Source organism: Panicum virgatum, chromosome 9K (genome assembly GCF_016808335.1).
Source record: "Panicum virgatum strain AP13 chromosome 9K, P.virgatum_v5, whole genome shotgun sequence".
Taxonomy (NCBI): domain Eukaryota; kingdom Viridiplantae; phylum Streptophyta; class Magnoliopsida; order Poales; family Poaceae; genus Panicum; species Panicum virgatum.
Genome location: NC_053144.1, coordinates 62,961,611 through 62,974,033, shown reverse-complemented (window position 1 = coordinate 62,974,033; position 12,423 = coordinate 62,961,611). Strand labels below are relative to the sequence as shown.

The following is a 12,423-nucleotide window of genomic DNA, read 5'->3' as shown; positions in this document are numbered from 1 at the left end:
CTGGTGTTAACCGCCCAGTCCCTGACAAGGGGGCCCAGGCCCACCTGTCAGGGTGAGCGGGTAACCAACAGGGGTGTGAAAAGACGGGATCTGGACCGTCGCCCGCGCGCGAAGCGAGGCGGAAGCTGAGCTGACGTGCGCGTATTAAACTCTGGCATGGCCAAGCTTTTCGGAAACTGCGCCGGTAGTAAATATCCCGTTTACTCCGGCCGCAACAATGCCGAGCGTCGCGCGCGTGACGAGGTGAACCACTGTATATGGGGACCATGAGTCAGTAAGCCGTTGCGATGCGATGAGGCAGCAAACAACCCGATAGATGGTCAAAGCCGGTCAAGACCCCTGCAGTAAGAAGCTTCAAGCTATGCAGAGCCAAATCGCAGTAGTGGCCCCACCTGTGGGTTCGTACCTCCCCCGAGGTGGGCCCGGGGGGCCACTGTCGGTACCCTGTAGTAGGGATACCCACTCCTACTGCAGCAAGGCAGGGCCTGTGTAGTTATTCATGACTACTCCCAAAGGATGGAGCAGCCAGGCCCCACGGGTCAGGCTCTTACCTCACCATGCAAACAGCCCCGGACCCGTTCCCCGCGTGGGATAGGTCCGGAGACGCCATGCGTCCCAGAGGAAGGGAAGCTCCGAGCTAGCAGCCGGGGCCTCGGACCCCCCATAAGGGGTCCGGGACCTCCTGCACCCGTCCGGACCTCCCGTGCTGTAGAACCAACATACCGCCGGGGGGTCCGAAGCCGCCGCGAGTCCTAGAGGCACGGGCGCGGGCCCAAGCGCGAGCCTTCTGCTGGAAGACTCGACCTCTCATCGCATTCAATGCTGGTGGTTGAGGCGTGCTCTGCCACCACGGCACGCGGGGCAGCCTTTGTCAGGCCCCACTGCGTATCGCATATTACCGAGATACACAGTGCAGCCGCACCCGCGCAGAGCCCGTCTGCCGCATTAATGGGATACGACGGCACGACACTTTTCCATCATGCCGCCTACGCCGCAAGCTACACAGCCCATTCAGCTACGTGGCAGGCGACGCCGCTAGCTACATCTGGCACCGTTCCGACAAGACAGCGCCTGGACATGCTGAACGGGGGACTCCAGGAGCAGTCAAGGGAATCCAGGAGAGAGATCTCTTTTGCCTGCGACACCATAATGTATGAACAGTACGTTATTTTATACTACATCGTTGGGCCCACCTGTCGGGGACCCAGCAGCCATGTACGCGCCTCCCTTGAGATATAAAAGGGAGGCGCTCGCTGTACACTCAAGACACAAACAAGCTCTCGCAGACTCTCCCGAGGCAAGGCAATACAACACACAGTGGACGTAGGGTATTACGCTCCGGCGGTCCGAACCACTCTAATCCCGCTGTGTTCATCGTGTTCTTGAGCGAGATCGAATTAGGACTAGTTAACCCCCGAGTACACACCCTCTAGGCTTAGGCGGGTGCCTTCCGCCACCCTGTTGTGGTTTGCAGCACCACGAGAATAGGGTACCACGACACGGAACGGGAACCGATCGATCGATCCCGGTAATAATTCAGGTAGCTCCCTTTTTCTTCTTATTCTTCTTCTCTCTCTCCATCGGAGGAATAATTCGATCGGCTAGTAGCAGAGAGCAAGCCGCCGGCAGCGCCAGCCAGGGATTTTTTTACCGACCGCCGGGACCGAACCGCCGGCCACCGGTTCCGGTTTACCGGACCGGTTGGACCGGTTACCGGTTAAAACCGGTCAAACTCAAATTTGAATTCAAAACCCACAGTTATACCGGTTTCGAACATCTAACCGGCCGGTTAGACCGGTTTACCGGTCCGGTTTGACCGGTTACCGGTCGGTTTAGGTTAAATTCAAATTTTTTTTCTTTTTTAGTTTAAATTCAAATGCCCGCAAAGTATACTAAATGAATGTTTGTATAATATGTTTTAGCCTAAATGAACCCTCCAACTCTCTTTTGTACTACTTTTACATTGTATTTGTATACTTTTGTATGCATGTTTTTTTTGTTTAACTTCAAATGCTCGCAAAGTATACTAAATGAACGAATATTTGAAAAAATTTGACACCATTAGATTCGTCGCAACTTGAAGTATTTTTAAGAATTTTTTGGGATTTTTCCATGTTTTGAAATTCAAATTTAAAATTTAAATTTGGGCCGGTTTGAAACCGGCCGGAACCGGAACCGGTCCGGGCCGGTTAGACCGGTAACCGCGGTTACCGGACCGGTTCCGGCCGGTTTTTTTAACCCTGGCGCCAGCACACATGCATGTACGTACGGCCTCTCCAGGTGCGGGCTCTGGGCCTCTGGCTCGTTCGACAGATCGATGAGGGGTACGTGACGAAGCTGACGCGACGCGGTCGATGTGCGCGCCCTGGCCCAGAAGGCCGGCCCGGCGAGCTAGAGCTAGCTGTATCTCCCAGCGCCGCCGTACGGCCGGTCTGCTGCTGCTGCCAACGGTGGTGCCTGGTGCCGGCCAATCCCGATGCCCCCGGCTGCCAGATCCAGAGTACGCTGGCGGGTCACGTAGCTCTGCCACCGCTCTGCCTCTGCGCGCGCGCGCCTCGTACGTTGCCGCTGGATCCGAGGCTTGCAGTATTGATCGCTCAGCTCCTCGCGTGCGCGCCGGGGGGTTCAATTCGGGCACGGGTAGTGGGCGCGGGCCAGGGCGGCCTAGCTAGCTTGCGCGCGTGACCGCCCCGCCCGGCCGGCCGCAACAGCGGCTGCCGATCGATTGGCCGGAGAGGAGAGCGGCGGAGGCGGAGGGTCCGTCGTCTCTGCTGGGCAGAAATTCCGTGGGCCATGGGAGCTCATGGCCATGTCCGGGAGCCGATCGAGAGCTAGACAGCGAGAGAACGGACGGCGTGCGGCGTGCGCGGGGTGATAAGAGCAAGTATAGTGAGTGGCTGAAAGCCGGCGTAGAGTCCTACGTGGAGAGAGAAAGTAGATACGGGCGACTCGTGAAACGTCGACTGACTGCGGGCGGAGAGGCATTTGCCGACTTCTATTGGCTGGAGCATGGTGCTGGGCATTAAAAACTAGTGGGGTCCGCCACCATCGGATCCTTCTTGCAGCCGGCGGTCGCGCGCTTATAAGCTTTGCTCTAAGGCGCGGCGCGCGGCCGTTGCGCCATTGGCGAGCATCCTGCCGCGCGCCGCGCGGGCGACAGTTCCGGTTGGCGTTTAGCTGTCGCGCGCGCGAGCGCGACGGTGGGGTGCAGCGTCGTCAGAGGCGCCATTGATTGTGCCATTGAGAAACGTGATTGACGAATCGGCGCCCCGGCCCTACGGTGCCGCCGCTTTCGCGCCACTGTTGACCAACAGGCAGCGCCCCAAATCATCCCTCGTTCGCGTCCGCACGGAAGAGACTGTAGGGAGGAGTACTGCTGTACTAGCTTGCGTTGCCCTTTCCACGCACGAGTTTAAGGTAGGTAACCCGGCCCGTGAAAAATCTAAGCGCTACAGTGCTGCGGCTACTCCCGTCCATCCATGTGCCGCCGCTAGTTGGACGACGACGGGCCGGTGTCCAAACTTGCCGCCGACGAGCCTGTGCCTGTGGAAAGAAATTCAGGGAGAAACCACTCTTGGCTCCGCTATGGCTTATTAGACGCCGGTCTAAGTCTAACCATATGAGAAAATATGGACAAGCTCTTTGGCAGTGCGTTGCCCCGTCCTTGCTATTTTGAACGTTTTTTTCAGCGTAGTGAATTGTTATGCTGGAAACAAAAAAAAAGGAATCTAGGCTTGGATCAAAAGTTAAAAGAGGCCAATACCACCGACTCACCCGGCCCAACAATCTGGCGGGCTGATTTCCTCCAGAGTTCGAACTCGAGCTCGTGGACGGGCGGGAGGCGCGGCTGCATTTTCCCCGAAAACGACCCATAATCCCAGCAAAAGCCCTGCCGTTTCCTCACGCCCGCCCGGCCGCCCCCCTCGCCGGCCGCCGCCGCCGCTGCCTCCTCCTATGCCCTTCCGCCCCACGCTCCCGCGACGCTGCCCCCGCGAACGCAAGCTCACCTCCTTCCTGGCCGCCGTCGCCTCCCTCTCCGATCCCCTCAAGCCGTCGCCCTCGCCTCCCGCCGGCGCAGTGCCTGCAGCTCCCACCCCCGCTGCTTACAACGCCCTCATGTCCGCCTACTCCCGCGCCGGCCGCCCCGACGAGGTCCTCCGCCTCTTCCGCTCCCTCCCCTTCCAGCCCACCGCCCCGCTCTTCACTACCCTCATCTCCTCCCTCGCGGACTCCGGCCGCCACCGCGCCGCGCGCGCCGCCTTTTCCTCCCTTCTCGTCTCCGGCCTCCCGCCCACGACCTCCGTCCTCACCGCGCTGCTCAAGGCCCACCGCACAGCCTCGGTCGAATCCGTGTACCACTTCTTCTCGGACTTCTTGGCCGCTATGGCCGCCGCGGGTTGCACCGCCGACGCCGCTGTCTACAACTGCCTCATTTCGGCGCTCTGCGACTTCCGGCGGGTCGATGAGGCCTGCGGCGTCCTTGACCTCATGCTAGACAACCACATCTGGCCCACTATTCGCTCCTACACCACGATCCTGCGCGGGTACTGTGAGCAAGGCAGGATTCTCGAGGCAGAGAGGTTAGTCGATACTATGATCGAAGTAGGGTGTCCGCCGGATGTCATCACATACAGCGTGCTCATAGAGGGGCTTTGTAGTGTAGGGGAATTCGGCAAGGTGGAAAGGGTTTTAGAAGAGAGTCAGGAGATGGGGTGGACGCCAAATTCTGTCACATATACTATTTACATGTCTGCCCTTTGCAGAATGGGATTCTTGGATGAGGCATTCCGGCAAGTAGATATTATGCGGAGCAGAGGAGTGTCCATGACGCTTGAGACAGTTAATATTCTCTTTGATTGCTTGTGCCGAGACGCGAGGTTTTCTGAAGCAGTGTGCTTGCTGGAATACAGCGGAGAGCTGGGCTGGGAGGTTGATGTGTTCTGCTATAACACACTGATGAGTAGGCTCTGTGAGGTTGGTGATTTTGCTAGGGTCTTGAAGCTATTGGTTGATCTTATAAAGAAGGGCATTGGGCCAGATATGTTCAGTTTTACTATTGCAATCCGGAGCCTCTGTGGGGCTGGGAAGTTTCAGGTGGCAAAGTACCTACTGGATAATGAGGCAATGTCATATGATGTTGTGGCATTCAATACCTTAATTCATGGATTATGCATGGTTGGGGATTTACATGGAGTGATAGAAATTTATATGGACATGACCAGTAGGAATGTTATTCCAAATAACTTCACCATTGCTATGGTAATCGACAGTTTATGCAAACAGAAAAAATTTCTTACAGCAATCAATTTTCTTCTTGAACCATCGGTAGAATATTTGGTTCCTGGTCATGAATCTTTGGGTAAATGTTTGGTTCTTGGTCTTGACTCTTCGAGAAAATGTTTGGTTCCAGATCATTTCATTCGCCTGACTAATTGGTTGGTAAAAGCAAAAGGATTGGGATATGTACTGATCCTTCTCCGTAAGATACGTTCTGAAGGTCTTGCACTAGATGTTTTCTTATTTAATTCACTGGTTAGGATATTTTGCTGGGAAGGGTACTGTAAGCATGAGAATTTCTATGAGGTTTCTTTTATACTTGACAGTATGCTGGAATGCCTCTCCAGCCAGCAAACAACATAAGTCAGCCAGTGATGCAACTAGTGCAAAATCTAGTTTGCTGTCTCATCCTCCCTATGCTATTCAACTAGCTGTCCACTGATAGATTGAACTACAAGGTCAGTTAACACTGATAATGGCAAAGTTTCCTGTTGCTATGTTTTATTAGACCTATACATGATGCCAATTTAACTTTTCAGGCAAGGAGCTGAGTTGCGGCTAGCAAACCACTTTATGGGGCACGCAGATTCAAGTAGTCGGAACAAGATTATTAAGTTGACATAAAGGTATACTCTTTTGCTTCTTATGGGCAAAATACATCATTATTTTTTGTCATACTCTTTTGCTTTTTGTCGAAGAGATTTTTAATCATGTTGGTGTTATATGCTGTGGGAGATTAATTTTCTCATGGTCACATTTGTACTGTATAACATAGAGATTCTGGTATGCTCCCACTGCTCCTGTAACCTCTAAACTGACATTATGCTGTAAATTAGTTTCGATGTCAACTAAAAGGGTTCAGCATGCCTCTTTGTTGTAAGCTACTAAACTATGTATTACTCTTTAGTCAGTAGTCAAGCGTATTGCTTACCTGATCATTATATCTCATAATCCTTACCAAATAGACAATAATATCACAATTGGCTGTGGCTGTGCTACTTGTATTATTGTTCATCCAATTGACACTGCTAAGGAAACTGAAGATGCGGTGTTCGTTAGTCTAGAGTTATGATTCATGTTATGCTTACGATCCGTCTTCTACATGCTATACTATGAGAGTTTTTTTTTTATGAATTTCATCATTCACCTCTGGAACAAACTGAAGAACCAAACATAAAACAGAGTTGCACTGTCCTCGATGTGTGTATATTTTGTAAAATATTAAATGCGGGTATTGGATGAATGTAATTTCACCTCAACTCGCGTTGGATGGAATTGAACACATTTTCACCGATGGCATAATTGGTGCAGGTTGATACAATGGTCAAATTGTTGAATACTGTTGGTATAAAACACAACCACATAATAAAGGTCTATGGATACTTATGGAACATGGGAGTGATGGATTCTGTATTGTCAGAGGTTTTCAAGGATCTTTACTGTACGAGTTATCAATGCCTCTTTGAGATTAACTTCTGATTTCAGAGAGAAACAAGTTTGACACTTATTGAAATTTTTCACATGAATATGTTTTGAAGCGTTGGGATACGGTCTAACTGGATAGATGTGCTACATCATCTTCTGTATGTGCTTCTCAACCTTTTCCATTTTCCTCATCTCTATGATTTGTTAGGCTTATCATTCTTGTTGTTTTGGGTCCAGCGGTTACATTAGAGGAAGAAATTAGTGATCTTAAGGAGCAAGGTTATTGACTACCAGCTTGTTGAGAGGAAACTGTTATTAGTGGTAGGTGATTGATCAGTGGGTTCGTATATTGAAATCTACCATCTTTGTAGTTCTCTTACACTCCGAATTTAGGGCTGCAAAATCTTATTGTCACCATTCAGGTTTCAAGTCACTGGTTGTGCAACTGTGTAGATTCTTGAAAATTTTCCAATAGTTATACTTCAGAAATAGGTTCTCAACGACTACTACAACGAATGTGTCATGATCTTGTAGTAATTCTTGACCCTGTTTCAATTTTTAGGACCTGGCAAATCACCTCGTTTTGATGGTGCTGCATTCATGCTTTCCGAATTCAGAGGTGGTCCGTAACCAAATAGTTTTCATGTATATACTAGCTACTTGTTTACTACCACTTGGATCAGGCCTGTTGTATCAATCGTTTGGTAGGTTTGATGGACTGAGCCAGCAAGTATAAATTGCTGTAATATGAAGCTCACGAGATTGACACTGTAACTTATACTGATGGATGCATAAGTTGTAACAAGTACTGATGGATGCTGTATATTTGGAGTTATACATGAATAAAAAATTAGCATAACTACAGCAACGCATAGGTTGATCTGCTTGTCTGGGTCTGCCTTATTGTAACCTTCACTCGAAGTCGAACCTAGGAAAGGATAATAATGTTTGGGGTCATCATTCAATCTTTCATCGTCGAATGTAATTTTTCTATGAAACATATCGATCTGGAATTGTGTATGAAACTTCATATATGTTCTTTTATCTTGCTGCATCGAAAGTAAATTGTGTTTTTTATGATCATCAGAACATTTGTTCTATACTTAAATCCAAGTACATGCAACATCCTTCTCTATCCTTTTTGCAGTCATCCTCTCCCTGACAGCACTTGCATCCTCCCATCTCCCTGCATCAGCCAGCGATTTGGACATGAGCGCGTACATGCCTCCGCCGGCGTCCACTTCTACGTCGAGAAACCGCTCCCAGAGCGGCTCCCACTTGCTTGCAGAGGCGTAATAGACTCCAAGCACCTGCTGGTCGTATTCCACCGGCAGCTGGCTGACAATTTCTTCAAACCTGTCAAGCCGCCCCGCTCGGCCGCAGGCGTCGAGCGCGCTCGTGTAATGCTCTTTCCCCGGCGCGATCCCGTAAACTCTCGCCATGGCGTCCAGAAACAGCAGCGCCAGGTCCGCCAGCCCGGCGTGGCAGCAAGCAGAGAGCAGCGCCAGGAACACCACGCTGTCCGGCTGGACCCCGCGGCGCAGCATCAGCAAGAGCAGCAGCAGCGCCTCCCTGCACCGGCCGTTCACGGCCATGGCCATGGTGACGGTGCCCCAGGATACCAGGTCTTTCTCCGGGATCTCGCAGAACGCCCTGAACGCCATCGGGGCGTCCCCGCACTTGGCGTAGGCGTTGATCAACGCGTTGCCGACGACCTGCTCGCCGGCGAGGCCGCGCTTGAGCGCATACGACTGCAGCGCCTCGCCGCAGGCCAGCGAGCCCGTGCGCGCCACGGCGTGCAGGACGCTGACGACGGTGGCCTCGTTCGGCGCGGCCCCGCCGCCGTCCAAGAGCATCGCCCGGAACATTCCCACGGCGTCGTGGGGGCTGCCGCCCCTCGCGAGCCCCCACACCAGCGCAGTCCAGGAGCGGACGTCCCGCTCCGGCATTCCGTCGAACAGGCGGCGCGCGCTGCCCAGCGCCCCGCACTTGATGTACACGTCCAGCACGGCGTTGTCCACTATGAGGTTCGCGCCGGGTGCGCCCCCGCGGCGGAGCCAGAACCTGTGGACGGCCCGCCCCGCGCTGAGGCTACGCAGGGCCGCGCACGCCGGGAGCACGCTCGCGAGCGTCAGCGCGTTCGGCTGCGCGTCCATCCGGGCGAACGCTGCGACCGCCTCCGCCGCGCGGCCGCTCCGCGCCAGCGCCGAGACGCGCTTCGTCCATGACACCACGTCCCCGCGCGGGCGGATCATTCGTCCCGCATCAAAATTGCTCGGACTCTCACCGTACTCGGCTGCCCCTTCCTTCTTTTTCGCGGAATACTCCTCGGAGATTTGAGTCTGATTTTTTTCCACCATGGGCAACGCCCGAATTTCATTACTGGTTTGAGTCTGTGATTTGGTGGGGAAGGTCCTAGCCTGTGGGCCTGCTGGGTCGACTGAACCGGAGGCTGGTGTCCTTGTGCGGCTTTTTTATTTTTATATTTTTTAAAATCATTTTTTACAGAAATATATTTTCGATTTCATAATTTACAGTTTTGTACCCATACCGCCCGGCTGCGGGGCGGCAGGGTACCTGCCGCCAACTGGCGGGGCGGTAGGGACCTGAATGTAAATAAAATTTATTTTTAATCGCATTTTGATCCCTGGGGGAGCCTGCCGCCCCCCTGCCGGGCGGCAGGGTACCTACCGCCAACTGGCGGGGCGGTAGGCTAGGCAAAAAAATATTTTCTTTTTAGTTTCTAGAACAGTGAACTTCTAAATTCAATTAAAAATTATAAAAAAATCAAAAAAATACAAACTAAATTTTGTTAGGTTTATTAATTCAAGATCTACTGAGAAAAAATACTCATGTATGTGAAATGTCAATTTTGCCCCTGCTAAAATTTTAGGTTGTGTTTAATCTAGTTTATTTTGTATCTGTTGTTCTGTTTGTCTAAAAATCCTGAAAATTTTGTGATAGCCTACTCTTTTCATTTGTATTCCATTGGAAAATTTTCAGGTGCATAGCCTAGGTGCATATTTGTGGATCTATTATTGTTGGATTTCCATCATTTAGCAGTAGAATAATAGATCCACAAACATGCACCTAGGCTATGCACCTGAAATTTTTCTAGTGAAATACACATACAAAAATTAGGCTACCACAAAATTTTCAAGATTTTTAGACAAACAGAACAACAGATACAAAATAAACTAGATTAAACACAACCTAAAATTTTAGAGGGGCAAAATTGACATTTCACATGCATGAGTATTTTTTCTCTGTAGATCTTGATTTAATAACCTATCAAAATTTAGTTTGCATTTTTTTTTGATTTTTCTATAATTTTTAATTGAATTTAGAAGTTCACTGTTCTGGAAACTAAAAAGAAAATATTTTTTTGCCTGGCCTTCCGCCCCGCCAGTTGGCGGTAGGTACCCTGCCGCCCGGCAGGGGGGCGGCAGGCTCCCCCAGTGGCCAAAATGCGATTAAAAATAAATTTTATTTACATTCAAGTCCCTATCGCCCCGCCAGTTGGCGGCAGGGTACGCCCCGCAGCCAGGCGGTAGGGGTACAAAACTGTAAATTATGAAATCGAAAATATATTTCTGTAAAAAATTATTTTAAAAAAATATAAAAATAAAAAAGACGCTGTCCTTGCCGAGGACGTGGTGTGGTGGACTGCCTCAGAATGTCTCGGGGTCGGCCAGAAGTTCGCAGCCCGTGGGCCATGTCGGCGGATCTTGCCTCGGCACGACTAGAAATTCTTTTTGCTCCTTAATGGACAAACATATAGCGGAGCGAACGAGTAGACACGCCACTATGCACTGTGCACGCACGACACATCACAGTTGTCAAGGGTCACACACTACAATGCATCACAATTCATGGTTGCACATCCACGGCCATGCCTCTTACGGTACGTCTAGAAATCCCGGTTGCTCTGCTCCTGTACTCGATCCTGGTAATAAGGAATCAGGCGAAACACGCGTGCGCGCGCTAGCTTGCGGCGGAGCAGGTGGCCCTGCCGGCGGCGGCGACGATGCCGTTGCTCCGGTCGGGCGTCCTCCTGAGGAGCACGACGCACCGGGAGTCGTGGCGGTACGTGAGCCTGACCAGGCTCCCCACCACTCGGTACCGGGACCGCGCCCTGACCGTGATGGTGAGCGGCAGGCCGCGGCTGGACTCGAGCAGGTCCTGCATGCGCCCGCCCCGCCGCGTACATGGGCTTCTCCCTCGCCGCCACGAAGAGCCTCACCGTCGAGGTGCCGCGCGGCCCGACGTCGTGCGGCGCCCCGCCGTCTCCCTGCGAGGCGGCGAAGACGAAGCGGCCGAAGGACATCTCGAGCCGCGGCGGGCGGACGCGCAGGGTGAAGACCTTGGAGTGGTTCTCGACCACCATGTCGACGGAGGAGTTGCAGTTGAGGAAGATGGTCTCGACGCCCGAGCCGTCCAGGCCTTCGCCCAGCGCGAACCGCTGGACCCTGCCCACCCGGAAGGTCACCCCGGGGTGCCGCGGCCTGGTGGCCAGGACGAAGACGAGCAGCGCCAGCGCCGCGCTCGCCGCCACCCGCCACGCCACCTGGAACGCGATGCAGCAGCAGGGGGCCTCCGGGTCCAGCTTCACGTACCGCCACGCCCCGCTCCGCTGGGCCTCGCCGTCCGCGTCGTCGCCGCCGCCCGATGAGCGCCCCGACAGCACCCTCAGCACCTGCCGGCGGCGGCCGGGCTTCTTGTCGCCGGCGGGGAAGGAGCTGTTGGAGCCGCGGGAGGAGGAGTAGCGGGACAGGGTGAGGCGGGAGGCCTCCTCGCCGTCGTGGTCGCGGGAGTGGCGGGCGTCGTCGGCGTCGTGGTGGAGGTTGGGGAACGGGGAGAGGATGAGCGCCATGGAATCGGACGCCGGGTGGCTGAGCGTGTGCGACGCCGCGGAGGGGCTCTGCACGTAGTAGTGCGCTCACGGAGGGGACGGGTGGAAGAGCGGCAGCTCATGGTCGTCCGCGCCATTGGCCGCAGCTGCCATGGCGACAGTTTTTTGTGCTGTCCGAGCTCCGCGCGCGCGCCACTTGCTGCCAAAGGCGCCAATTGGTTGCGCCGCTTGCCTTGCTATGCCAAACGAACTGCGATCGCTTATGTAGGAGCAAAAGAGCTGCTTGGAGTTGGAGCCTGACGGCAATGATTCTAGGTAGATTTACTCTTTCTTCTTTCAATTTTTCCTATGCATCTCTGAACTTCGCTGGACACATCGGTCAAGCGACGGTGGCTAAACTGAACGACAGCAGAGCTCCAACTTTTTTTTTAACAGTTAAACAAGTAAAAGGGGGGTTGATTTTCAGAGATCGTAGGCATGATATAGACGCGAGTAGGGATATAATTACTTTAAAAAAACAGTTAAGATTACTTTTCATGTATGACAGGCAGGATTTCATCGAGTAGCCCGGCAGGCATGGTGGCAAATGCCCATGATGCAACGCACTTAGCAGTGAAGAAACGGGCGGGGCTAGGTGATGAGTACCCATGCCGAAATTCATGGACCTCACTCACCTTCTGGCCGGGGGCTTTGCCCTCTGAATACACGCTTGCCCTAATTATGATGGCCAAACCTCCCACTTCGAGCAGGAATAATTAACGAGGAACGTGCCGGCGAGTCAGCCCCGAATGATGGGTAACCAAGCATGGCAGTCGATTTGCAACGATAATTTTAACTAAAAAAAACATGGCTAGATAGAAAGACTAGCC

General features: G+C 52.8%; 2 protein-coding genes and 1 pseudogene across 10 annotated transcripts; 1 reads left to right on the top strand and 2 right to left on the bottom strand.

Moving 5' to 3' along the window:
- Positions 1 to 3,863: 3,863 nt before the first annotated feature.
- LOC120646851 (pentatricopeptide repeat-containing protein At5g65560-like) lies at positions 3,864 to 7,662 on the top strand. 9 transcript variants are annotated; one of them, XM_039923349.1, is made up of 6 exons: positions 3,864 to 4,580; positions 4,764 to 5,735; positions 5,817 to 5,903; positions 6,589 to 6,860; positions 6,940 to 7,023; positions 7,265 to 7,662. In XM_039923349.1, exons 1-2 carry the CDS (start codon positions 3,955 to 3,957, stop codon positions 5,638 to 5,640), a joined length of 1,503 nt encoding a protein of 500 aa, XP_039779283.1. In that variant the 5' UTR covers positions 3,864 to 3,954; the 3' UTR covers positions 5,641 to 5,735; positions 5,817 to 5,903; positions 6,589 to 6,860; positions 6,940 to 7,023; positions 7,265 to 7,662. The 9 variants fall into 9 exon arrangements, with proteins under 9 accessions (XP_039779283.1, XP_039779277.1, XP_039779280.1 ...); XM_039923343.1 differs by having other exon boundaries at positions 3,875 to 5,735; positions 6,589 to 6,718; positions 6,816 to 6,860; XM_039923346.1 differs by having other exon boundaries at positions 3,875 to 5,735; positions 6,816 to 6,860.
- A 5-nt stretch (positions 7,663 to 7,667) lies between these two features.
- LOC120646853 (putative pentatricopeptide repeat-containing protein At3g13770, mitochondrial) lies at positions 7,668 to 9,108 on the bottom strand. The gene has a single exon (XM_039923350.1). It carries the CDS (start codon positions 9,060 to 9,062, stop codon positions 7,806 to 7,808), a length of 1,257 nt encoding a protein of 418 aa, XP_039779284.1. The 5' UTR covers positions 9,063 to 9,108; the 3' UTR covers positions 7,668 to 7,805.
- A 1,578-nt stretch (positions 9,109 to 10,686) lies between these two features.
- Positions 10,687 to 11,973, bottom strand: LOC120646850 (annotated as a pseudogene).
- Positions 11,974 to 12,423: the final 450 nt, after the last annotated feature.

Coding starts and splice junctions, on each gene's coding strand:
- LOC120646851 (XM_039923348.1), top strand. CDS start 3,955: ATGCCCTTCCGCCCCACGCTCCCGCGACGCTGCCCCCGCGAACGCAAG.
- LOC120646853 (XM_039923350.1), bottom strand. CDS start 9,062: ATGGTGGAAAAAAATCAGACTCAAATCTCCGAGGAGTATTCCGCGAAA.